The following is a 27,325-nucleotide window of genomic DNA, read 5'->3' on the forward strand; positions in this document are numbered from 1 at the left end:
TTACTACTAGTTTTTAGTAGTTAAATTTTACAAGAGTGTTTTTTCCTTTTCAAATATTGTAAATCTGAAGCAAGAGTAAAATTGTGTACATTATGAACGAATGCCTCCAGGACTGGGGAAAAAGTATGAATCTATTATGTTTTAGGTAAATTTAAAGTGTTTATCATAATAATGTCCTTGTTATAACCGTCTTGCAAAGTTTAAATAAAGTACAAAGGACTTGATTGGTAATGAGAGGGCATCCCTGACTTTCCGCTGACCTTTCTACGCCACATCTTTCCTTTTCTTTTTTCTTTTTTTTTTTGTGGGGGAGGGGTTCAGATCTGAGCAAAAAAAGTACAAACTGTGGGACCGTGGGAAAACGTTGTCCGGCCCGTTGAGAAAACGGAACCGCACGAGAAACCCAAGAAAAACAAATTACAATGTTTTATTGCGAATCCAACGGCGAAATCGAACTAATTGGCTATTTTTGACAATTTGTTTTTCCAATCGTTGAAACGTGAAAATTAAGCGCTACTTTTCCAACCGCCCAATGAGGCAAACAATTCAAACAATATTTCTTTACATATGTAACAAAACCTAAACAGGGGAAAATTGCTGCTATTCTAGTGCAAAAAATGTGGTAAATTCTAGAAAATAAAATCTTACTAAGTGTTAACAGTCACAAAAGAAAATTGCAAAATGGCTAGCGCAAACGCGTCAAATTTCTTTTTTCCCCTAACAAAAATACAGCCCAACTCTAATCGGATTTAAATAGGAAAAACATACACAATTCACAAAATTTACTTGTTTTCTCAACCTAAAGAAAGAAATACAAAATCTTTGGTCCATTATTTACCAACTTCCAGGAATATTCATTCTTTCTTAAACCATTGAATTTCCTTCAATTCCTGAAAAAAAAATATGGAAAGTTCGAGACAATAAATGTTTATTGAATGTTGAAATTCAAAAAATGGCAAAATGGACTTGTGTCAAATTGCTTTTTTCTCCTCAAAAAATACAGCCCAACTCTAATCGGATTTAAATAGGAAAAACATACACAATTCACAAAATTTACTTGTTTTCTCAATCTAAACATAAACATACAAACAACATGTGTCCATTATTCCGCAACATCCATGAATATCCCATTCTTTCTTAAACCATTGAATTTCTACAATTCCAGCCCTACTCTTGTGCAAAAAATTTGGAAAATTCGAGACAATAAAGGCTTACCAAAAAATGACTTAATTGACAAGAGCAAGTGTGTCAAACTGCTTTTTTCACAAAAAAATATAGCCCAACTCTAATCGGATTTAAAAAGGAAAAACAAACAAAATTCAAAAAATTTACTTATTTTCTCAAACTAAACAAAAAATACAAAGAACATTGGTGCATTATCACCAATTTCCAGGAATATTCATTCTTTCTTGGACCATTGATTTTCTACAATTCCAAAGTTCGAAATCCAGTCCAAACCATTGATTTTGTATTACTCCAGTCCTATTCTAGTGAAAAAATTGGAAAACTCTAGACAACAAAGGTTTACCAACTGTCGAAATTCAAGAAAGAATATGGAAAAATTGGCCAGAACAAATGTTTCGAATTGCCTTCTTTCACTCAAAAAAATACAGCCCAACTCTAATCGGACTTAAACAGGAAAAACATATAAAATTCACAAAATTTACTTGTTTTTTCAACTTAAAGAAAAAAATACAAAATCCTTGGTCCATTATACACCAATTTCCAGGAATATTCATTTTTTCTTAAACTATTGATTTTCTTCTATTCCTGCCCTATTCTAGTGACAAAAAAATGGAAAATTCGAGAAAATAAGGGTTTATTGAGTATTGAAATTCATAAAATTTATTTTTTTATTTTTTTAAATAAACAAACACATGAAACTATTATTCTTACTAAATTCTAACACTTTGGACAGGGCATCTCGTTAGTAACTTCCTGAGAAAAAAAATACCTGTTTAATATCAAGTGGAATAAAAACATCTTTAATAGTTTAAATATGAAATCAACACTTTCAGGTAATTCCAGGCTTCTTTAACAGATTTTACTAAGTTGAAACACTGAGAATTATTTAATGAGGCGATTGTATATTCTCTTGTTAATTTGGACATACCTAAGTGTCTCAATCTGAATTCTGCTAAGAAATGGACTTCCATCTCCCTAGCCTTTCAATTGCATAGGGAACACAAGTTGCGGCAGTCATCTCTTGTCGGATTATAGTCGAGAGGAAGCAACTTACATCTAATTTTAAAAAAACCAGCAAGCAAACGGGTCAGAGGAAATTCTAGCACTCTCAGAAATATTAAATAAGTTCCAAGTTGCAATAGGAATCTGGATGACTTATGGGTCTGTGCTAGGCATCAGTGTGTACGTCCGGATACATTGCGTGGGTTTTGTAAGCAAAACTGGCCAATCTTCGGCGTTATCCCGTCTAAATTTAATGTACTGGTTGAATTGCTACGTCATGTCCCTCCAGGAGGAAAACCGTGATATTTTGTAGCTAATTATTTTAGGTAGACTGTGATTGGGAAGAATTAGGATCCTATGCATATAAGAAATATGAAGCTTTAAAGAATACATAAAGATGAGTATTGAGGATTCCAGATAAATCATATAGCTAGTGCTGTTCGGCGGTAGGCGTTAGACTTTTCGAACAAAATAGTGTTGAAAGGCTTTAATTATATCATACTGCATAACTCACGATTGAGCGATACACAGCTAAAAACAGTTTGAATTTGTGGGATTGTGGGATATGAGGTTCTGCCATTCACAGCAAATTTAGATGTTTGTATTTTCCTTTTGAAATGAAGGCTAAGAGAAAGTTAGGGGGGAGGGGTGAAAATTATGCCTAGATATTTATGTTTGTTTACTATTTCGATGGACGCACCTTTGAAGTTCCAATTCTCATGGTCAACAAGCCTGCCACCTCTTCTGAAAACCATCATTTTGGACTTGCTGAGATTCATTGAAAGATTCCAGTTGTCAAAGTACGCCCCCAACGCATTGATATTTTTTTTGAATTGCAGTTGTCGAGTCGGCCAGGAATACAACATCATCGGAGCATAAAAGAAGTTTTATTGTGGTTTTTCCATGTTCCAAGCAAAAAGTGCAAACAATATCGGACTCAGGCTACAACCCTGTCGAACACCCTAACCCACACTAAAATAATCTGAAATCCCCTCCCTGCCTCTGATTGACGATTTGGTATGCATGAAAAGTGATTTTAGTATGGCGATGGTTTTTCTGAAAAGCCGATGTTACCGAGCTTGAGTATTAGCGAGTGCCCTATTAACACAATCGAAAGCCGCCATGAAGTCCACAAAAAAACATACATTTTCTTTTTTTTTTCTTTGGATTAAGATTAATAATATTGTTTAAGGTGAAGATGTCTGTTATGGAGTAACCTTTCCTGAAACCTGCTTGAGACTCAAAAGCTTGTTGTGATTTACGAACTCCAAAAGGCGATTGAGAAGAAAATTTGAAAAGTCAATGCACGAAATACCTCGCATCGCCCTGCTTGTGTAGTGGTAGGAAAATTGCTTTCCCGAAAGAGGGAGGGACCTCTCCGGAGTTAAATATAAAACAATAAAAGTCTAAGAATTCTTTAAGAAAGCAGTCAGGTGCAAATTTGTAAAAATTCATAGCTAATGCCGTCAGGACCAGGCGTTTTATTATTCTTGAGACCAGCGATAACTATTTTAAATTCTTTCAAAGTAAAAGACTCATCGAGAATATTATCAAACAAGACGGTTCGGCAAAATGTACAATGTTTGTTGTACAATGGTAAAATGTTTTAAATTTGGCTGGCTTTTTAACTTTAAATTGTTTCACTAACCCCTTGGCGTCCTTAACATTCGCAAAACTGGCCACCGTATTTATGAAAAACTCCTTCCTTTTAGCCATGCACAGAGTCTTGAATTTCTGTTTAGCTACCAGACCGCCTGATAATCTTTTTTAACAATTTAAGAATTGGTTCTTATAAATAATTTCAGCAGATTTTCCTTTCCTTTTGCTTAGTGAGAGACTCTGAAAATCATGGCAGACCTGCGAGACAAAAGGAGTCCAGCTAAATTTTTTTCTATAATCATCTTGGTGTACTACAGACCGAGGTAATTTTGTAGGGAGTTTAACGCCTTCGGAGTGGGCTTTGCACGTTCCAGACGTGGAGAACATTATACGTTCGGTGATCCGAATATATTTCCTCGACCAAATGTTGACATTAATAAAAGAAAATGGAAAAATTGACTAGAAAAAATGTCAAATTGATTTTCTTTCAATCCAAAATATACAGCCCACCTCTAATCGAACTAAAAATGAAAAACAAACGAAATATAAAAAATTTACTTTTTTCTCAATTTAAAGCAAATATACAACGAATTTTGGTCCATTATTGAACAACTTCCTGGAACATTCATTTTTCTTAAAACATCGAATTTCTACATTTCCAGTTCTATTCTAGTGCAAAAAATTTGAAAAATTCGAGACAAAAAGGTTTACTAACTGTTGACATTAATAAAAGAAAATGAAAAAATTGACTAGAACAAATGTCAAATTGATTTTCTTTCAATCCAAAATATACAGCCCACCTCTAATCGGACTAAAAATGAAAAACAAACGAAATTTAAAAAATTTAATTTTTTCTCGATTTACAGCAAATATACAAAGAATTTTGGTCCATTATTGACTAACTCCCTGGAATATTCAGTCTTTCTTAAACCATTGATTTTCTACAATTCCAGTCCTATTCTTGTGCAAAAAATTTGGAAAATTCGAGACAATAAAGGTTTACCAAAGAAAATGGAAGCATTGACTAGAACAAACGTGTAAAATTTCTTTTTTTTACAAAAAAAAATATAGCTCAACTCTAATCGCATTTATGAAGGAAAAACGTACAAAATTCAAAAATTTACTCGTTTCTCAAACTAAAAAAAAAAAAACCCACAAAGAGCTTGGTCCATTATTCACCAACTTCCAGGAATATTCAGTCTTTCTTAAACCATTGATTTTCTACAATTCCTGCCCTATCCTAGTGCAAAAAATTTGGAAAATTCGAGACAATGAAGGTTTACCATCTTTTAACATTAATAAAAGAAAATGGAAAAATTGACTAGAAAAAATGTCAAATTGATTTTCTTTCAAACCAAAATATACAGCCCACTTCTAATCGAACTAAAAATGAAAAACAAACGAAATTTAAAAAATTTACGTTTTTCTCAATTTAAAGCAAATATACAACGAATTTTGGTCCATTATTGACTTACTTCCTGGAATATTCATTTTTCTTAAACAATTGAATTTTTACAATTCCAGTCCTATTATTGTGCAAAAAATTTGGAAAATTCGAGACAATAAAGGTTTACCAAAGAAAATGGAAACATTGACTAGAACAAACATGTCAAATTGCTTTTTTACAACAAAAAAAAACTCAACTCTAATCGCATTTATAAAGGAAAGACGTACAAAATTCAAAAATTTACTTGTTTCTCAAACTAAAAAACACACAAAGAACTGTGGTCCATTATTCACCAACTTCCAGAAATATTCAGTCTTTCTTAAACCATTGATTTTCTACAATTCCTGCCCTATCCTAGTTCAAAAATTTTGGAATATTCAAGACAATAAAGGTTCACAAATTGTTGACATTAATAAAAGAAAATGGAAAAATTGACTAGAATTTTGTCAAATTGATTTTCTTTCAATCCAAAATATACACCCCACCTCTAATTGGACTAAAAATGAAACAAACGAATTTTTAAAAAAAATTCTTGTTTTCTTAATTTAAAGAAAAAATACAAAGAATTTTGGTGTATTATTTACAAACTTCTAGGAATATTCATTCCTACGTAAACCATTGATTTTCTACAATTCCAGTCCTATCCTAGTGCAAAAAATTTGAAAAATTCGAGACAAAAAAGGTTTACTAACTGTTGACATTAATAAAAGAAAATGAAAAAATTGAAAAAAAACTACTTCTTGGAATATTCATTTTTCTTTAAAAAAAAAAAAAATGGAAAACTCGAGACAAAAGTTTACCAAAGAAAATGGAAACACTGACTAAAACAAACGTGTCAAATTCCTTTTTCCCCTCAAAAAAATATAGCTCAACTCTAATCGGATTTAAAAAGGAAAAATTTACCTATTTTTTCAATCTAGAGAAAAAAAATACAAAATATTTGGTCCATTTTTCAATCAACTTCTAGGAATATTCATTCCTACGTAAACCATTGATTTTCTACAATTCCAGTACTATTGTAGCGCAAAAAATATGGAAAATTTGAGACAATAAAGGTTTGTTTACCAACTGTTGACATTCATAAAAGAAAATGGCAAAACTGACTAGAACAAACGTGTCAAATAGGTTTTTTTTTTAGTCAAAGAAATACAGCCCAACTCTAATCCGATTGAAAAAGGAAGAACAAACGAAATTCACAAAATTTATTTGTTTTCTTAATCGAAACAAAAAATAGAAAGAACTTTGGTCCACTATTCACCAACTTCCAGGAATATTCATTCTTTCTTGAACCATTGATTTTCTACAATTCCAAAGTTCGAAATCCAGTCAAAACTCTGAATAATGACCATATTTTATTATTTATTTTCGAATTGTTTATTTTATGCTTTAAAAACATCGGATCTGATCTCTAATAATATATTTTTCGATCCCATAATGTAAAAAATTGTTGCATTAATTTTACTATTTATAAACTGATACTGAATTTTGAACTTGAGATGGATCTTAAATGTTTAAAAAAATTCTTAATATAATATTAAGAGCTTTTAGGTAAATTTAGCTTATAATACGAGAAATACCAAGTTATAATTTAAATTGGCTTAAACTAAACAAAAAAAATTTAAATTGAGTCAACTTTGTTCGAACTTTAGTCCACATTTCTGGAAAATAAATAGTTTATGATATGTTTTATTTCTATGAAATATTTGGTAGAGTGCAGAATGTAATTTTCATGAGACCGTAAATTAATTAAAATTTTCCTTAAATGCCATATCAGTCACAATAAATTTATTGTCGAAGATGTGCTGAATCAATCAGATTTATGGATAAAATTGTCAATGTTTAAAATAAAACAAATTTACGTAGTTTTTGACAGAACGATTTTACGCAAGAAAAATTTGATCGATTTTCGAAAATGATCAAAATTTTGAAAAATCCGTACAGGTTCTTGGTGTAGCGACTTTCCGGTTTTCTTTTATTGAGAAATAATCGTATTGGCGACTTACCGTTTGTCGGTCCGTGTCCGGAGGTATTTAAAAAAGGCGGGAATAGTACGATGAGCCTCTACGTACAGAGCTAATATCGACTCAGGTCCGTCCCGGTTCGAAGACTGGCTCGCCCGTTCTTTCCTTCTCCCCTCTTCTACTCTTCGGCCTTCTTCCCCTCCGCAGAAACGGGCCTGCTTCTTATCTACGGACTCTGGACCGACCTGCAGAATTGCAGATGCCGGCCGGGGCCCCAGGTACTACGACCAGGTGAACCTTGGGACCGGTGCCGTTTGCCAAGCCGAAAATTGCGTGCCAAAAGTGAAAGAATAATAGAATATGTCGGTGGTCGCAACGGTTTAGGCGTTGTCACGGTGCTCATCGCTGTAAGGTAAAGGTCCCGACATCATAAAAATGGTTTTTTTCAACCCCCCTCCCCGGTTTCTTCCTCCTCACTGCATAATCTACAGATGAGCTCCTTGTTGAATATGCCCATGTGTAGATGTTTTCTCAGATGCCAGAGACCGGTAGTCGTATCACTCCTCCGAGTTTAACCCTCTCTAGTTGTAGAAGTGAGTTTGCCTGTCATGGTGAGGGTTGTTTTAGCATAAGTTTACTGTGTCTAGCGCTCCTAGAGTTTATCCATTTCAACCACTTCACCTTTTTTCTTTTTGGGATCCATTCCGTGATGGATGACTCTGTGTTTGTTTTTGTTATCCCAAGAATAGGTTCCAGGGCCTATTTACGGTTTTGCAAATTTTCCTTTGGTCTATGTGTCTGCCTTCTCGTTACCCAAAATTTCTTTGAGCCCTGGTACCGAAGATATCATTAGGTTATTGTTTTTCAGGCTTTGGAATTTTGAATGCATTCACTGGCTCAAAAATATGGTACGTACAGACAATATTCTATTTTGTACGTACAATATTACTTTTAAATTAAAAGTACTTTTCAACGTCAAGAAGTTCTGAGATCATAGAAAAACTCTGCTATAACCTATCAAATATTGTATTATTAATAATAACTCCATTATGTTCAGTGGTCTAATTGACCAAATTACTTCTTTCAATTAATTATTCTTTATGTGAGGTCTTGTTGAGATGAAAAAGTTAGTGTCACTAGCGGGAATCGAACCCACGACCTTCGGCACAATACGCCGCTGCTCAAACCTGGTTGAGAAGGGGAGTTGGTGCCCGAATATATCGAAGTCATGATAGCCCGAGTGGTTAGAGCAGCGGCATATTGAGCCGAAGTTCGTGGGTTCGAATCCCGCTCGTGACACTAACTTTTTCATGTCAACCAAAACCTTACATAAAGAATAATTAATAATAACTGTGATATTTGATATAAGCTGGGGCTACTCATCAATCTGCTCAACAAATTACCAATTAAAAGCAATTCTGCTCCTGTCTTGGGCTCGGCACAGTAGATCGGCTTGCTAGGGTAGTAAACCAATGAAGGCTTTAACTTTACAAAACACACTGACCATGTACTCCCAAATATGGAAAACACTGAAAATAATTTTCCAAATTATATAATTAAGATACCCCACTCACATGTAAATGAGGTCGTTTCCTTTTGCCTATCATAACTCTATTTCTTCTCCTTTTACTATTAAATCTGGCGTTCTTCAGAGATCAATTCTGAGACCTACACTGTTTCGCATATTTCTAAAGGCGCGAAGCCAAAATCTTGTCAACCGGCATGATACAGTTTCTCCTAGAGAAACCGCGAATGAATAAAGCGTTTCTAGACCGAGGAAGTTCAAAATTAAGACATCCAAAACGAGTTGCATTCTCTTCACTAAATACCCTGGCTTTCCCACAAAATATTGCTCGAAGGAAAGCTTTTAATTGGCCAGGTACAGTAACCTACGTAGGATTACACTACTCTAGTATTTAAAGTGCATGTACATTGTTGTAAATAAATAAAATTCATTAATTGGTCGGATGGGAGGGGCAGTGATAAACCTATAATTTGGTCGTTTAGGATCATTTTGGTCTGCCCAGCCTTGCTGTTTAGTCCAGTCATATGCGCAATAATTTACATAGATTACTGCGACATTAAATCGAGTGGAGAAGGTAATCCGGAGTTGTCACTTCACTTTAGTCAGTCACTTGTTTTAACAAAAAAGTCGTCCGAATGCAAAGAGTACCGCGCCATAATCGAGAGATATTTGCAGGAAGAAGGCTACCAGAAGGTCACTACCAAGGGTAAATTTGTAGACAAATTCAAGCGTACCTCAACTAAATATTAAAATTGCTGGACCAAATATGATATAAAAATTGGAGATTGCAAAACCATTTAGAACCGTCGAAAACCGAATGTTCCAAAACAATGTAGGCGTGTTTAGCCAAATTCAAGAGTATCTCAACTAAATACGGTAATGTGTTGTGGTCGGTTCGTGGTGGTTAGTTTTGAACAGGATGCACGAATATTTTTTGCTTCAACGATTTCGCGGGATGGCACCTGGGTTGGATGAGGCATGGTAGGGTTAAGGGGAGTTAGGGATGGGTTAGGTTAGGTAGAGTGAGGCATGTTAGTAGATAGAAGTTTACAAACAATTATAGCCAAAAATCCTTTAAAGGTTCACTTGGTTTAACAAAATGCGGTCCAAAATAGTACGTAGATTGAAAGCAAAACACGGATTTGAGGTGATTCGTTTTTGGACTGGATACACAAATATTTTTGAGGGGCTATTTTCAAGTCAGCATGGGTTAGGGTTGGTTAGGTGAGGCTAGGTAGGGTTAAGGACAACCAAGGACAGACACGGCAAAATTTTTTCGCAGGTGCTTGTCATGTAAACAAAGCTAAATCCTCAAATCTAATTATGGATTATAATCAATTCTTTTAACAGTTATCTTTTGTGCAAAACATTTTAGTTTATATTTTATAAGAGTGAGGACTTGCGAAGTTAAATATGTCCAAACTAGATTTTCGTCAAATTTATTTGTACGAATTTAAACTTGAGCGAATTGAGGCCCAAACCGCATGTAACATCAATATAGTTTGGAGGGAAGCATTAGCGAATGACGGTGCAGCCATGGTTTCAGAGATTTCGATCTCGAAGAAGAGGAAGGTCTCAACCGGCAGGCCTTTCGACCAACTCAAAGATGGTCAAAGTCCAAGTATCGACGTTGATTGCAGAAAATCCACGTTCGAGAATACGGGAAACTGCGGAAGAGCTTAGTATAGACCACACAACCGTTGTTCGCCATCTGGAGCAAATTGATAAAGTAAAGAAGCCCGACGAACTAACCGAAGCCCAAATAAATCGACGCTTTGAAATTTGCACGTCTCTTCTGTTGCCCCACCAAAAACATCCATTTCTCAATCGAATATCACCACCTGCGATGTCAGATGGATTCTGTACGATATCAGGAGGCGTACAGGTCATTGGTTGGACAAGAATGAAGCGCCAAAAAAGGTTACTGTTACTGGTTACTAGGTTCTGTTTGGTGGTGTACTACTGGGGTTGTTCACTATAATTTCCTGAATCATGGTGAAGCTATCGCAGCAGAGAAATTGACAAACTGCATGGGAAACTGAAACGTCTTTGTCCAGAGTTGTAAACCGTAGGACCTAGTACACAAGAAGCGTTAGTGAAACGCGAAGTTCAAAGTAGAGCGTACACGTGGTATGGCTACTTAGTACACATGGGACATTACGAAGGAAGTCGAAGAAGTCGTTTGTCTGTAGTACTATTTTTTCTATCGCCGCTATAAACTAAGAAGAACGCGACAAGAGTATTAGGTCCAATCCTATTTTAAGAGATAGATTCACAAAAAGTATGTTGATCTCTACCCAAAATTACGTGATTATGGACCAAAATGGTTCAATTATTTTAGAACGTCAGTTAACTCTTGATGATTTTTTGCACTTGCTTGAAGGCGATATTTCATCAATGCCTCAGTGCTTGAGGGATTCCATCCCGCCAGAAGAAAAACTCGTCATAAAGCATCGATAATGTTGACATTGCAGAACAAGAGCGCATCAACTTTTTATATGTGTGGTGTTTTGTGACCGTTAGTTAATGCTTATTTAGAGGTCTTTAGATGCGGTCTGATGTGATGTGGGTTTAGAAAAACATTTTCTTGATCGTGCTACGTTTCGGCCTTCATTGAGATTATCTTCAGGGCTCAAAGTGTGTGTTTTCTGTGTAGATGTGCTGTGTACTTTTTAGGTACACTCTCAACACGACACACAACAATTACACATCTACATAGAAAATATACACTTTGTGCCCTGAAGATGATCTTAATGCAGATCGAAACGTTGGCATGATCAAGAAAATGTTTTTCTAAACCTACATCACACCCGACCGCAACTCACGATCTCTAAATAAACTTTAAAATATATTGGAGAACGAGTTAAAAGCTGCAGAACTTCCGTATCATGCTGCGATGCTGACCTGCTCGACGATAAAACCACCTCTAAATCCCTGGAATGTGAGGAACGTGGCGGTTGATAAGATATAATCATTTGTGATGGTTGTGACAGATGTGAGGGAGCTATAATAAATATGATAATCGCTACGCTACACGTTCAACAATTCAGGTCAATTTCGTCGATCAACAAGCTACATTTCCGTCATGATGTCGAAAAAAGAGAATATTCTCTGGCAAAACGATCATTGATGTGAACCAACCGATTGGATATTTCGTATCTGGACTCGGTCGGTAAAACGCGCAGAGGGGGATCTCGAATCGCGCGTTCATACGTGCGTTGTGCTTAATCGCGCTTTACCATGTGTCTCTACGTCGAATTTAAGTATTTCACTAACGCTTCATGCATACAAGCCTAGCCCATAACGCCAGGGCACATGTCACAATGCCAGCGCTGTGGAAACTTAAGGAGGACTTAGGATAACTTACTTCACCCTCCATATTCACCCGATCTCTCGCCAACAGTCTTCCACTTTCTTAGGTATTTTGATCGTTTCTTAAGGGATGAAATTTTTACAGAACGCGATGAAGCTGAAAACGCCTTGTAAGACTTTCCTAGTCGAAATAAAGTTTTATGGCTGCGGAATAAAAGCGCTTATTACACGTTAGCAAAGATGTATAGAGGGGGATTGGTTTAGGCGCTGACATGGCGCTCATCACTGTAAGGTAAAGGTCCCGGGTTCGAATGCAGGGCCGCCAGACATACTTACAAATGTGCTTTTTTTCAAAAACACCAGCACCATGAGAGGTGATATTTATTTTCCAAGACAACTGTTTTTGAATTTTCATGCTATGGCCACCAGCACAATACATATACGAACTAATACGTTCAATAATTGAATGCCTATATTTCCAGGAAGATTGCAGTAGTTCACAAATTACAAAACTGACCCTGTTTTCATACCCATTAAATATTTTATAAAGACTCTTTGGACAATGTCGTTCTTCCTTGATAATCCACACGGAATTCATTTAGAATTGAGCATAAAATTAAAGAAGTTTAAAAATTACAGTCAAATTTACAAAAAACATTTTGCTAAAAAAGAACAAAGAGTGAGACATTAATCAATATCTCTCTTAAGTGTTTGCCAATAATATCTATCTGGCATGTGTGAAATGAGAAGATAACATTAGAAAGTGTCATTTATTAATTTTTTTATTTTTTTTTTTTGTCAAAATCAACATTTACTTTTGTTAATTTCCGTTGGATATAATTTTATTTCGACTAATAGGACGTTTTCCCCAAGCAAACTTTCCGTAACTTAAAACATGTTACGGTTTTTATTTCGTACCGTGCCACAGTCATCCGGTAAAGAAAGCCACTTACTAACTCTTATTAATTGTCTATGATACACTTCGTTCATGAAATAATCTATGGCTAGACATAAATTGGACACACTCATGAATAATGTATGTGTATTATAATAAGCCAGTGTTATCTTTGCCGGCTTCCTGCTCCTTCAACGTGCATGACCCAATTTATCAGAATGCCCATTTGCGACGGAGCGGAAGGAAGGAAGCATTGCACACTCGGCGGTATTTTTGACAAATTTCCAATGCAACGTTTTTTCCTTAAAAAAAAAAAAAACAACGCCCATTTGATGGTTACCGAACGGTTTGGTCTAATTATCCTCCCTGCGTAGGTCAATCGGTAGTGAATCGACATTTCGCCATTGTCAGTGTTGCGTCTTACGATCCATCGATATCCCAGTTACAGAAAAATCACCCATTCCCAATGATACATTGAGAGTCACTGGCAGACGAAGATCAAATTTCACCTCCCCCGCAGACAACACGGTGATACCTCACATAAAAGGCAATTGTTTGGATGATAGGTCGTCTGAAGGAACAAGGCAGGGGGAATCCTTCGGGATGGAGTCTTGATCAATTAGAACTTTCTTCTTATTCGCGAAGCCTCTGTAACATCTCGGTGCAAGTTTTTTTTTTTTTTTAATTTATTTGTTACCTATACAGAATTGTATACTATACAAATATGTACACATGAATGATAAATCACACAGCACAACACTAGCACTAATGCCAGCACAGAATTCACTGGGGACAGACAATCCAAGAATCTCCTAACCAATTTTGGTAAAAAAGAAATTACAGAATGTGTCAAGGGAAACAGGAACAAACTGCGAATCCTAACAGGATTCCTAACAGGACACTGCAGATTAAATGGACACTTAAAGAAGATCGGAATAATCCAAGATGGCACATGCAGATTCTGCAAACAGGCAGAAGAGACACTTCTACTAACAAACTGCGGAGCTACACTTGCCCGCATGAGGAAATGTTTTGGGATGTGACCATAGAAGAGCTTCAACCACTAAAACCGGGCCTATTAATCAAGTTTCTTGATGAAATAGGACTCACCGATGTGCTTTAGGCAGAGAACGGGGGATACAATAGCTCTTAAAGAGCGCAGTATACCCCATACCCTGAATATTACATGTACATCTACATCTAAGTACATGTCTCAGATTCATGATAAACATACTAGGATTGTACACTCCCGTCTGCGAATCGTTAAACACAAAACCAAAACTTTTAATAGGTCATTCTCAGTAAAAGGTGCAATCATTTTTTATAGATCCCTAAACACATAAAACTTTTTTTGAAATTTATTTGTTACCTATACAGAATTGTATATTATACAAATATGTACACATGAATGATAAATCACACAGCACAACACTAGCACTAATGCCAGCACTGCACCGGCAGAGCACATGCTTTGAGGAGCCAGCCATCGCTGGCACTCATTGTGTATGACTAGGTATCAAGAAGGTCCCGAGGCTATCGTCGGTTGAGGCGACGTGGTGGGTTGTCAGGATGGGAATGAGTGGATAGGGCTCGAGCAGTATGGTTAGGATGGTTCGAAAGGTTGGTATGGAAGGTTTGGAATCTGGACTGGATTAGTTCCTTGGCAAAAGGAATGTTGAGGTCTTTGTGGATAGTGAAGTTAGTGACATAATAAGGTGCTTTGACAATTTGTCTACTTTCGATTGGAAGGACTGGATGCGCTGGATATTGGCAGGCTTGGCAGTGCCCCACAGTTCTACTCCGTATGTCCATATTGGTCTTAGTAAAGTCTTGTATAGAGTTAGTTTTGTCTTAATTGTCAAAGTCGATTTCGGTCTTAAAAGTCTTCGTAGTAGTCCAAGTCTTCTTGGTTGAAACTTTTTTTTCTACAGTCCCCTTTCTAATTTTCCTAACTACGGTTCACAGTTGACTACTATCTTATATGATTGTGGCTTACTTAAAGTTCAGTCCACCAAGCGTCACCTAGAATTTCTAATTCCTAGCCTAACCTAACCTAATCAACCCAAGTGCACTCCCGGGTAACGTGAAATCGAGGACGTAAAAATGGTCACGCAAAAAGTATTTGAGTCTCCAACCCAAAAACATATCCATCTATTATAATGGTACATTTTGGGTCAGGCAGATCTGGCATGCAGCTTATCCAACTATGGTATATAGTTCTGCGGAATATATGCTCGTTTCATTGGTTTAAATAGGCATTCATAATTGTTTAGAACAACCGGTTTTCGCCTAACCTGAATTGTTTTTCAATACCACTGTAATATTTAGTCAAAGAATCTCAAACAAAAGCGACATAAAAGTGGCATCGCGTTTACCCATTCAGAAGATGCAAACAACATTGGATGACAGAATGATACTTTTACAAAAACTAAAGCCTTTCTTCAACAGCTAGCTATTTAAGAACCATGAAGACCAAAGTGAATAAGACTGAGGCCGTCCTCTTCATAAAACCCCGCCTTGACAAGAACATAACTGAGGTGGAAACGTTCCACGGTCATCGTCTATGAACCGTCGCTCTCGAAAGTTTGGATAAAAAGGTAAATTTAGACAATTTCAAACTCTACAACACTTACACTATCTGTATTCAAACAAAACCTGTTGCAATTTTTATATAACAGGCCGAATTTAGAACGTGTAGCTTTGTAAATTATATATAATGTGTAGCTTTGTAAATATGGTCGCCACCTTTCAAAGTTCAATTATGTAATTTTTTTAATTGTGTAATTTAATTAAATCGGTTGTAAAATTTAAAATAAAAGCATAAAAGTCAAAACAAAGCGTTATGTATTTTAAATGAAAATCTGTGATACGTATACACAAATTTTCAAATATTTTATATAGATGGTCGCGTTAATAGGAGAAATAATTAACCACATTCTCTCATTGCACTTTATGGGACTTCCTGGCCCTAAAGAAAGCCACCTAGACCTCTTAAGACTCCTTCCAGGATTGAAAGGATGAAATCTGTTGGACAATGCTTGGCCCAGAGAACTCGAGTGATAGGAGTGTTATTTGTGGAACTTTGTAAATTTTTGGATCAAAGGGATTTTAAGGTTGTGGAGGGTAGTATTGGAAATTTAATTTTACAATTGATCTATATGACTTTGTATTGAAAGGATTGGAGACGTTAGATATCGGATGCGTTATCTTCGTTTTTCATTGTCTAGATTAATCTGCGAGATTCTGCAGCTTCCTAAGCAACTAGCATCGGGTCGGAGACTATTACTGCTGTGCCATCAGCAAAGGATGTAAGGAGAGTGGTAGGTGTAAACTCGTGCGATGTAAAGGATATGGAGTACTGGTCTAAGAACACTGCCCTGTGCTACTCCCGAGGAAGGAAGGATACGCCTTAACCCTTTATGGCCTAATGTTATCTTATAGCAAGACGAACATTAGCAATTTGGTTAAAAGGTTAAGAGGATATCCCGTATTTAGGTTGTCGCCAAATAAATCAGTGTTGCCAATACACGGGTAGAGCAGAGCTGGACCAATATAGCACCCGCCCTAAACTCACGGGAGTTCCTGCTAACTTTAAACAAAATACCTAAATTTGGTATTGCTCTGACGCAAATTTGGGCAAGAAAGGGTTAAATTATAAACTGGATATGAAAAAATCTTATGTTTGGCAAATATTACCATCCATACAAGAATCAGTGGTGGTGTGAAGAGCCAAGTCGGAGACAAACAATTCCAATATGGAGATTTTAGATTGGCGCAAAATAATCAGTGTGGCCAACACACGAGATGAAACATAGAAGGAAAAGTACTGCACCCGCCCTAAATTCACGGGATGTGCTGTTAGCTTAAACAAAATAGCTAAATTTGGCATTACTCAGTAGCAACTTTTATAAACTGAATATGAAAAATTTTATGTTTGGCAAATATAATCATCGATACAAGGTGCAGTGATGGCGTGAAGTGCCCCCAAAAATCAACGTTGCCAAAATAAACCCAGAGGGAAATTTTGGATTTACGCCGAAATAATAAGTTTTGCCAGTAGATTCCAAGATGGAGATTTAGATTAGCGCCGAAAAAACTCACTGCTGCCAAAAGATTCCAAGATAGAAGATTCCAAAATTGGGATTTTAAATTGGCGCCAAAATAACGAGTGTTGCCAGTAGATTCCATGATCGAGATTTTAGATTGGCGCCAAAAAATCAGTGTTGCCAGTAGATTTATTTTAGATTGGCGCCAAAAAATCAGTGTTGCCAGTAGATTTGAAGATAGAGATTATAGATTGGCGCCAAAATAATCAGAATGGGCAGCAGATTCCAAGATGGATATTTTAGATTGGCGCCAAAATAATCACTGTTGCCAAAAGAGTCCAAGTTAGAGATTTTGGATTGGCGCACAAAAAAACTCAGTGCTACACTGGATGAAACATTCAAAGAAAAAACACTGTACTACACACTATACTCATTGGATTAGCTAAGCTTTGGTAAATTTGTTAAATTTCATGTTGTCCTGAGGCAACGTTTAGCAAGAAATGGTTAATTAGACAATTACTCTCGTACCACACGCGGCCAAACGCTTATGCCATGTCAAGAAAGGTACGATAGACTGCGCTCAGAGGTGGAGGATATGCTGGACTTTATAATGGTAACAGCGAAAGTCAACCTGACCGTCTGGTAAAACGTCATGATAGTTTAACTTTGGTTTCTTTTAAGAAGAATCTTTTCAAATACTTTAAGTATGATGAAGCCTGGTTTGAAAGGTTTCTGGAAGAGGATGGTGTTCGAATATTTCCGCAGTAATGGGTGAATATATAACTGAACAGGTAAATTGCTTGTATAATAATAACCAATGACTGTATCTGTTTAACCACGATTTTTCTCGTAAAGGAAACTCATTTAATCCCAGGAATAATCAGTATTTCAATGGCGAAAGTAAACATCTTGACTAAAAGACCAAATAAATACACTCTATCTGTCGATCAATTAAATATACATACATAAGTGGCTGGGAACGTAAAAAAACTTTAATTAATTTATTTTTAAATGCTTTTTCCTTTAACTTTTCAACTGGATTTTTGAAATGCCCGGACACACTTGACTCACTCTCTAATTTGTTCTTTCCTTATGTACTTAAAACTGTGCACTTCGAATCTTGTTAAGGTTTTTTATTATAGAAATAACATCAATTTCTTTCCTACTGGTTTTATTTATATCAATTATGAAATTAATTACATTAGTTGACAATGTTAAAAGACTTAATCCACAGAGGGTTGCGTCAGATTTTAGGACGTTATCGCGTATGTAATTTTCCTCTATGTTCTTTCCTCCCGACGGCTTGTTTACTGGAGATAGCGGACACGATTCGAGCATATTTCAATGACGGAGGCACATCGTCATCCTTATCGTACGTCTGATTTTTTTTTTTTTTTGTAACTTAAATTTCTGCCATTTAATCCACCGTCACACGTATTACAGATTCGATTGTGAAAAAAAATAGGTCTACGGCGATCTGTTCGAAACGATTATCCTCCACTTCGACTGTCCTTGTGGATTTTGACGGTCAAATCCGATCGAATTGCTCTACACAAACGGGCCAATCGCGGAACGGAATTTCAAAAAATTAAATAGACGTTTAAATACATAAATGCCCTCCATTTTAAGCGTAATTTATTCGGTGTGGAAAAAAGAATGGCAAGAGCACTTTAATGAGGTAGCCATGGGGTGGAAAGAGAGAGAGAGAGAGAAGAGTGAATGAGGGAGAATTTGTGAGGAAGACAAAAAAAGAGAAAGTGAGTGAGTCAGAAAGAAGGTCTCTTTAAGATAATAATAAGATGTTCATAGTGATTTCTCCCTCCAGTACTCTTCTAAATAGATAATACAAAATGAAACATCAATGGACTCAATAGGCTTCCTTGTCTAACTCCTATGCCCACATTTAACGATTCTGTCCTCCCTAAAGGCGTTCAGACAAAAAAGTTTTATCTCAAGAAAAAAGCTCTTTTAATAAAATATCACCACTCGACATTTGTAGTGCTCAATGCTTATTGCACGAACTTATTTGCGTCTGTTTAAATAGCTAGCTAATTTGACAACTAAGGAAAGTCTAGTGTTCCAGCAGTTTGTGTGACTCCACCTTGGAAAACAAAGCGCATTGCATGAGAACGTTCCTGAATATGACCCAAACTTTTTGCTCACCCAAAGCGTCCTCTATAAACTTAAAGCTTCCCGCTTAATACCTTACTCTGGAATCCCATTTAAACCGCTGCTTCAGAGTGTTCTGAAGGACGAATACACCTCAATACAGATGTCCTAAGAGATTCCCCCCCCCACAGCTTTAGCAATCCTTCGACGAGCTTTGCCATCACATGATGGCCCATTATGACACCCCAAATTTTGTGCTCAAAGCAAAAGGACAGAGCAAGTTCGACAAAGGATCCCTGATCCAGCATCGGCTGCAAGGGATCGAGATTGGAATAGTGATACGATTATGTACACTAAAGTTGAAAAAATGAAATATAAAAATAACTATGAAATATTAACAGCACGATAGTCTCTGAAATGGGTAAAGAATTTGATCTAAACAGCTAACAAAAAATGGAATTAGACTTGCTTAACGAGTTAGAAGAATCCAGGAAAGAACATGCTTTTCAGCCGACCCCGACATAAATGACTGTCGCCGTCCTTCCTCAAGACAATAAAAAACTGTTTGGCATTGGTGGGTAAAGGGGCTTTAAGAGTCAGTCCCACCCTGTATACCATTTACACAGGCTTGCCTATATAACCCAACACCTATGAGTTACTGCAATCTTTCTAACCAAGCAACTTCCAACATCCAAGAACACCAAAGACTGGTGCAGAAAGTGGAAAATGAGAATGAATGAGGAAAAATGTACCCATTGTACATCAACGACAAGAAGCTAGTGACATCTACTCAAGTCAGATATTCAGAGCTATACCTAAACAAACTTGGAATCCCCACACAAGACTTAAGAGACAACTTAACAGATGACTTGAACAAGCTGATGATAAAGGAAGTTTTGGTTGCTTCTTTACTCGTTACTTCGCCTGAGGCCCTGCCTCCCTTTGGGAAAAGTGACGATCACCCATCTAGTTCATTCCTATTATTGGGCTGCTATACAGCAGATCCCAGTATCACCATTAGACGCAAGAGGTGATCCTAGAACCTTGTCCTCCATTGCACATCACCAACAAAAATCTACCGACTTCAACTCAAAGCAGATACATATGACTAGAGCTATCTTCTGACTTTATTCCAGTATAGTTTGCTTTCACTTCTTAAGTGTCTGGGGTCTTTTAGAATGGCCCCGCTGCTTGGTTGTTGGAGCTACTGAACGCCGTGGGCTCTTGAGCAGGCATGGCTGCTAGCCACCGCGGCTGTGATGCCGTGCAATGCTGTTGTCGTTCGTGGCGTGTGTAGATTAGTCAGATGATGCAGCTGATTACGGTAGCGAGCGAAAAGCCTTGTGCAGCTGTTGAGAGTGCGGTGAGTTTAAGAAGTGAGAGCCTTGCTACTAAAGCTAATGTTTGCGGCTTGCTCCTTTAGTGAGTGATGTTTATCATGTCGACAATTTTGCTCTAAGAAGTTGAGCCCCTACTTATACGCATGCATGTTGAGACTATGCTCCATGGAAGGCGGAACCATTATTGAAGCAGTGGCGATTTCTAGTGGAAACATTTGCTAACCACAGACAATCATTACACGTCTAACGGTTAGACTGCACCTCCTTAAGTCCCTATCAGTATTCCAAACCTTTATCTGGTCTCCCAAGGGCTTTTGGGAGACAATCCCCTCGATCTTGCAATTTCGCTAAGTTTGGTCAAGTGTATTGCTTTGCCTCTCTTAGTTTGATGACGTGGTAGTATGGGCTGGGTTTTTCTCCTAGCTCTATCCCGGGTTACGGGTGCTATGCTGGATTTTCGTTCCTTTACCTTTTGAGCATTAGTGTATGATTATGGTGACCCTGTGGTTGAATAAAGTTTCCACTAGGCATCGGGACTGCTTCAACAAAGGTTCTACCTTCCAAGCAGCAGCCAATGAGGTTGCAGCACCCCTGTATATAAGCATTCGATATATTCTGTATTCTAAAACATTGAGCCTAACAGATATGTAGTGGCCACTTGAAGTTACCACGTTACCGCTAGATGCCACTCCACTTATGGAATGTTCTCGCCCTCCACTCTGCAGCCAAACAGAGTAGAGCCCTTCGGAATATGAGCAGGGGCACTGCCCCATTGAAACCAGATTCGTCAACCCGACGAGCTCTCACCAATCACTAATGGTAATGGAACACCGTCGACGACAGCAAGGGTACTCGCAGCATTAACCTGATTCTCGCCTTCTAAACACAGCCGACTTGGTTATAAACGCCAACTGCTGCTCTCGGCTAATTGCTGCAATCTAGGACCTTTGGCCTATGTGGAGTCAACCGACTCACGGCCCCGGACCTCAGCCAACGGTTCACTCGGTCACAGACCACGCACACGGTCTTGGCCTCGATCCATCGTCTCGACGCTACGAAACAACACCGGCGCTTTTCAGGGCCACAAAACTCCCAGCGACTAAAAGGTTCATCTTGTAACCTCCCGGACATTTCGGTCTTTGAAGTAGCTTACCATGTCTCTCAAAATGTTTTGGGGGAGTCTTTTTTGTTAGTTCGTTCAAAAGGGGTGTCCATGAGACGAGATGTTTCACAGAATTCTGTCTTAAATTAAGTTACACTGTGGTCACACAAAAGGCCCAGAGGATTGTTCTTCTGAGCTCAACTCCTACTATGTGGTGGGTAAAAGGTGTTCAGCTGATGGTACAGTTTTTTAATCTGTAACGTTCTAGCATTTCTTAAGAGTTGTTCTTAACATATTTGTTAAATAAACAGCCCTCTTTCTGGGTCCTTTTCTTCCTTTAGGGCTGGACCTGCACATCACTCTCGAAACCCTAAAAAATACGACAGGGCCTAACGCAGACACCTATATGCATCGTCTTGTAACTTCGTGCCAAGGAGGTCGCTATTACGGACTTTCTGAGTTCTGAAATAGCTTTCGCGGCTTTGTTCCTGTAGATTCAATAGCCCAATGTCCAACTGAGCCGAAGGCACCTTAAACGTCGAAATGGAAATTTTTATCTCGACTTTCACGGCGACTTGCTATCCCTCATGGCTTGTCCTTTCCTCTTTCTCAGCGAATTCCTTCCAACCAAACTTTGCTTTTGCTTCCCGCTAAGTATTTCGACTGTCTTTGAGATACCATTGAGTTAACTTATTATGTATCAAGCCTGTAGAAGTCCTTTTTTTTTAGATATAAAGACTTTATTTCCCTATATCTCAAAAAGGCCCACTACAGGCTGCATGTATAATAAGTTAAAACAATGGAACAAAACAGAAATACTTAGCGAAATATATTATACAAGTGCTGTTTGGCGTACTTATTAAAAACCTCTGTAGTTGAAAAACGCAGCAAAAATGTATCTTCTCTGCGAATATTTAATAAAAAATAAAACTTTAAATTATAATTTGCTATTTTTAAGTCGTTCAAATAGGTTTGTTTTTAACTGAACATACTTTGACCGTTTGAGACACATCTCCCCCCAGTTCAAAAGACAGGAGTAATCGTGACATTTGCCGGTGTCTCGAGTTCCTTGGGGTTTTCATTTGTGCTAAAGGAAAAATAACTACGGTCTTTTTCATGATAACATTGGTGTTTTAACGATGGATTGGAGCAAAACTCTGAAGTGCCTTTTTGAAACCGGCGTTTATTCCGATGTACTACTGTATGTGCACGGTGGCGTGAACTCAAAGGTACTTGACCTCCATTAAAAACTTCATAATACACATACATTTCCAAGGAAGGTGTATTCTCTTCCATTATAAATTGAATTATTTATAAAACATCAAAATTCAGGAAGTCAGAATTTTAAAAGAAACAAATGAAACATTCTTGGGGGAAAGGAGGGGAAAAAAGAGAGATAGAAATAGAGATAAATATTGAGTGAATGTGGGAGTGTGTTAGAGAGAAAAAGAGAAGAGATCGACAGAGTGAGAGAGAGAGAGAGAGAGAAAAAGAAGGTCAGTCAGTCACTGAGATTAGGAAAATGAGAGAAAGAGAGGCTGAGTGAGATGTACAGTCATACGAAGACCAAGATCACCTTAAATTATATAAATTTCGAGAATTCGGAAATGAGAGAGAAAAAAAAGCGAGATAGAAATAGAGATAAATATTGAGTGAATGTGGGAGTGTGTTAGAGAGAAAAAGAGAAGAGATCAAGAGAGTGAGAGAGAGAGAGAGAGAGAGAGAGAGAGAGAGAGAGAAAGAGAAGGTCAGTCAGTCACTGAGATTAAGAAAATGAGAGAAAGAGAGAGTGAGTGAGATGTACAGTCATATGAAGACCAAGATCACCTTAAATTATATAAATTTCGAGAATTCGGAAATGAGAGAGAAAAAAAAGAAAGATAGAAATAGAGAGAAATTTAACACACTCCCAGTGAATGTGGGAGTGTGTTAAAGAGAAAAAGAAAAGAGATCGACAGAGAGAGAGAGAGAGAGAGAGAGAGAGAGAGAGAGTCAGTCAGTCAGTCAGTGAGATTAAAAAAGTGAGAGAAAGAGAGATTAAGTGAGAGAAAGAAAGGGTGAGTGAGATGTAGAGTCATACAAAGACCAAGATCACCATAAATTATTTGAATTTCAGAATTCAGAAGTGAGAGGGAAAAAAAAGAGAGATAGAAATAGAGAGAAATATTGAGTGGGAGTGTGTTAGAGGGAAAAAGAAAAGAGAGTGTAAGAGAGAGAGAGAGAGAGAGAGAGAGAGTGAGATGTAGTCATATGAAAAACCAAGACCAACTTAAACTATACAAATTTTGAGTACCCTGAAGAGGGAGAAAGAAAAAGAGAGATAGAGATAGAGAGAAATATTGAGTGAATGAGGGAGAGTGTGTTAGAGAGAAATAGAATAAAGAGCGACATAGAGAAAGAGTGAGTGAGTCATTCAGTCAGTGAGAGGAAGAAAGATGGACCATAAGTGAGAAAAAAGGAGAGTGAATGAGAGAAAGAGCGGGTGAGTGAGATGTAGTGTCATGCTTGAGCATAAACATCATACCAGAGCTTAAACTATACAAATTTCAAGAATTCGGAAGAGAGAGAGAGAGAGACAGGAAAAGAGAAATAGAGATAGAGATAAATATTGAGTGAATGATGGAGAGTGTGTGAGAGAGAATAAGAAGAGAGAGAGAGAGAGTGTGTGTGTGTGTGTGTGAATAGGTGAGAGAGAAACAGAAAGAAGTAAACTTAATTATTTGATTACTAAAAACGAAATGTTAGATCAGTCTACATTTCTCTTGTGTTGAGTATAATATACCTACGGGTTAAAAATTAGTGAAAAAGAGAAGCAGCAATGAAGGAAATGTTAACTTTTTCTTAAAGGAAAATTGACATAATTCTAATAGGTTTATAGTTAATAATAATTAAGTGTTGCCTTGAAATTGTTTCTTTTCTTTTTTTTAGATATTTAAGTACTTTTTGGCACCGTCTGTAATCCGTCTGTAATCCATCTGTAATCCAGGCAAGAATTAGTTCAGATTACTGAGAGATCACTCTATATTATTCTCGACAGCAGAGCCCCAAGTCGAGACGGAAAAATTATTTTATTTGTGTTAAAAGCAATTAAAGATGTTTTCTTATTTCCCTCTCGTTTTATGTAATTAATTGTAAAATGTACACAAATAACTTTTTTCTGTTAAAAAAAAAAAAAAAAACAGATAAAACTGATATAAAATTGTAAAATATAAAATGTGAATAACTTTAAGCTGTTGAAATTTAAAAAGAAAAATATACAGATAAAAAATTATATAAAATTGAAGTACAATTGTAAAATTAATCATTAATGAGAGTAAAAACAATTATACTTACAGATGGTTGTATGATTTAAATATCTGAGTGTTAAAAGTTAAATCTCACAGGAATTTTTTCGATATTTTGATCTATTTCCAAAAAACGATTACAGATTTGTTATTATACAGGCTCAAGTCCCCACATGTAGGTACAAACATGTGCTGAGTGGAGCCTATTTGCTTCTCATAGTCTACTGGGAATTCCAGCTTTTGCTATTTACAGTAAACCACCAGTAGACTCAAGAATTACCCACCCTGTGTGTTGCCAGTCCAGGGTCAGATATCAGTCTTATCCGTCCAGCCACTGAGGTTTGGCTCCAGGTGCTGCCAACAGCAAGCTCAATAGCTCGTCAATTCAGCACCCAATGCATGCAGTTCCAAACCCATTCATACTCACATTCATTCTTAAATACATTCACTCCTATTTACAGCAGATATGTATCAATTAGGATGAAGATTTATTCAATATTCGTCCATGACCCTTTACACATATTATCCAGCTAACCTAATGTAGATGGGGTACTTAATATTCTGCCATCAACCCTCCCACATCTCACATTCACACTGATAAATGCATTCACTCTCAACACAAGCTAGAGATATCCAAGAATCAGAACAGGGACCCAAATACTCACTGCCGAGCTCAAGCACAATTCTTAAATCGGGTGGCATTCATGTGCACTCTCTATACGCAGCCAAGGGATTGCACCCTTCAATTAGGTGGGACACATCGAGCAACCTTCCTCTGCAGGACAGATACGCAGGCTTTGGCCCAAAAGTTAGTGTCCACGTATCAACCTTGCATGGCCTATTCTTAATTCAGTGAGGATGACCCTTCTTCTATGAGACAGATCCTCTAAGGTCCACCCATCGACAGTGCTCTTGATATGTGTGAGCTCCTCTGTTGATTTGGCCCAGTTTACTTAATTATTACAGTTATTTAATTTTAGAATATTTTATAATGTTTGTGTATTACACAATTCAATTAAGTAAGGTTTTAAGTTGAGATAAAAAAAGTCAGTGTCACGAGCGGGATTCGAACCTACGATCTTCCGCTTGATACACCGCTACTCTACCACTTGAGCTATCGTGACTTCGGTCCCCTCGGGCACTAACTTCACATCTCAATCCCACCTTTTGAATGAAAAATGGCAAAAAGGAGGTAAAATTCAAAGTAACAGCGTATCAAGCCGAAGGTCGTGGGTTCGAATCCTGCCCGTGACACTGACTTTTTTATCTCAACTTAAAACCTTAATTAATTGAATGTTATTAATTGGTCAAGTGGACCACGAAAAATAGTGAATTTAAGTATTATACAATATTGGTGTGTTTTTAAACTAAGTGATATTACTGTAATTTCAATTAATTATTATTAACATTAATTTATTTTATCTATTTTTACAAGATTTTCAAATCTATTTGATAAAGAAATTGTTCAAATTGTACAAATTGTTTCAACGTTCTTTTGTCAGATGGTGTAATTCGATAGGCCAGCCGTTTTTCGCTCAGTTACATGCTGAATCAGCGAGTAACCCTGGTCGAACATTTGGCATTCCAAAATTATGTGGAGTCTCACAGTTCATGCAGTTAGAGTTGTTGACGCTGTGAAAACGGTGGAGATATGCACTAATCTTTTCACGATCTTTTAGTGGCATCTGGAAAGAACACTTTGATGTGGGTTTCTTTTGCCTGCATCCACTCTTGTTCCCATACTACCAAGATCGGCAATCTCATCTTGCAATCTATCTACTGCTTGATTGCATTCATTTCCACCATGTGCTTTTATCCAATGCCGACTGCCATCTGAATTTCGTGGTAGCACATATCTGGGTCTTCAGTTCTGGTTTTTCGAGGAAACATGGTTGTTTTATTGTATGTAGTACTGAAGGTTTGTGAATCTAGCGTGTTTTGAGAGTGAATGTATTTATTAGCATGAATGTGAAGTGTGAGAGGGTCGATGGCGGAATATTGAGTACCACATCAACCCTCAATTACGTTAGTAAATCATCTATATTCAAGGCTGATTGTAATTATATCAAAGGTATTTTTTATTTATTTAATTAATAATTTATTTTAGATGATTATGGCACACAGGACTATTTTACAGGTCGGAAGTGAAGTTTTAAATAGCACCATAAAAAAAAATGTAACAAACATTATAGATATACATGCAGATCCAACAATATTCCATGGGTTCCTAGAGTGGGCAATTTATTTTATTTATTTATTTTTAATAATTGATCGATAATAAAAAAATTTAATTATTTTAGGATTTTATACTGTGAAAAGACTGAATTTCAATCTTTGAGTCATGCACTTGAGATTTTACAGCTGGGACAAAAGTACAAAAGCAAGCATGTTAAGTCCATATGTTTGTCCTACATAAAAGCCCAATTGGAACTTAAATTTATCTGCGACATATTGCAACTGAGCTACCAGCATGATTTGAAAGAATTACAAGATGCATGCATCGAGGTAAATATTTAGG

The 27,325-nt window shown here is 37.0% G+C and overlaps 2 protein-coding genes and 1 long non-coding RNA gene across 6 annotated transcripts in view; 2 read left to right on the top strand and 1 right to left on the bottom strand.

Annotated features, from left to right (window-relative positions):
* Positions 1–7,351, bottom strand: part of LOC106665395 (solute carrier family 26 member 10-like) — a 79,593-nt gene extending 72,242 nt beyond the window's left edge. For both annotated transcript variants that reach the window (XM_014391800.2, XM_014391796.2), the window contains exon 1: positions 7,237–7,351. The gene's annotated coding sequence lies outside the window, so the exon portion shown is untranslated. The remainder of the gene's footprint in view (positions 1–7,236) is intronic.
* LOC106665415 overlaps positions 1–27,325 on the top strand; it is a 50,662-nt gene that overhangs the window by 19,294 nt on the left and 4,043 nt on the right. Inside the window, exons 1-4 of one of the 3 annotated variants that reach the window (XM_014391828.2) lie at positions 22,533–22,752; positions 24,452–24,509; positions 26,915–27,039; positions 27,108–27,312. In XM_014391828.2, the coding sequence (XP_014247314.1) occupies positions 26,915–27,039; positions 27,108–27,312 (330 nt within the window). In that variant the 5' untranslated portion in view covers positions 22,533–22,752; positions 24,452–24,509. Of the gene's footprint in view, positions 1–22,531; positions 22,753–24,451; positions 24,510–26,914; positions 27,040–27,107; positions 27,313–27,325 lie in introns of those variants that run through there. The other 2 variants (XM_014391827.2, XM_024229760.1) reach the window with 2 other exon arrangements.
* LOC106665416 lies at positions 24,792–25,233 on the top strand. Its single transcript, XR_001340301.2, has 2 exons — positions 24,792–24,982; positions 25,045–25,233. It is a non-coding gene; the product is annotated as an uncharacterized LOC106665416 (long non-coding RNA).

The sequence above is a fragment of the Cimex lectularius genome, unplaced genomic scaffold (assembly GCF_000648675.2).
Source record: "Cimex lectularius strain Harlan isolate CLEC.00 unplaced genomic scaffold, Clec_2.1 scaffold41, whole genome shotgun sequence".
NCBI lineage: Eukaryota > Metazoa > Arthropoda > Insecta > Hemiptera > Cimicidae > Cimex > Cimex lectularius.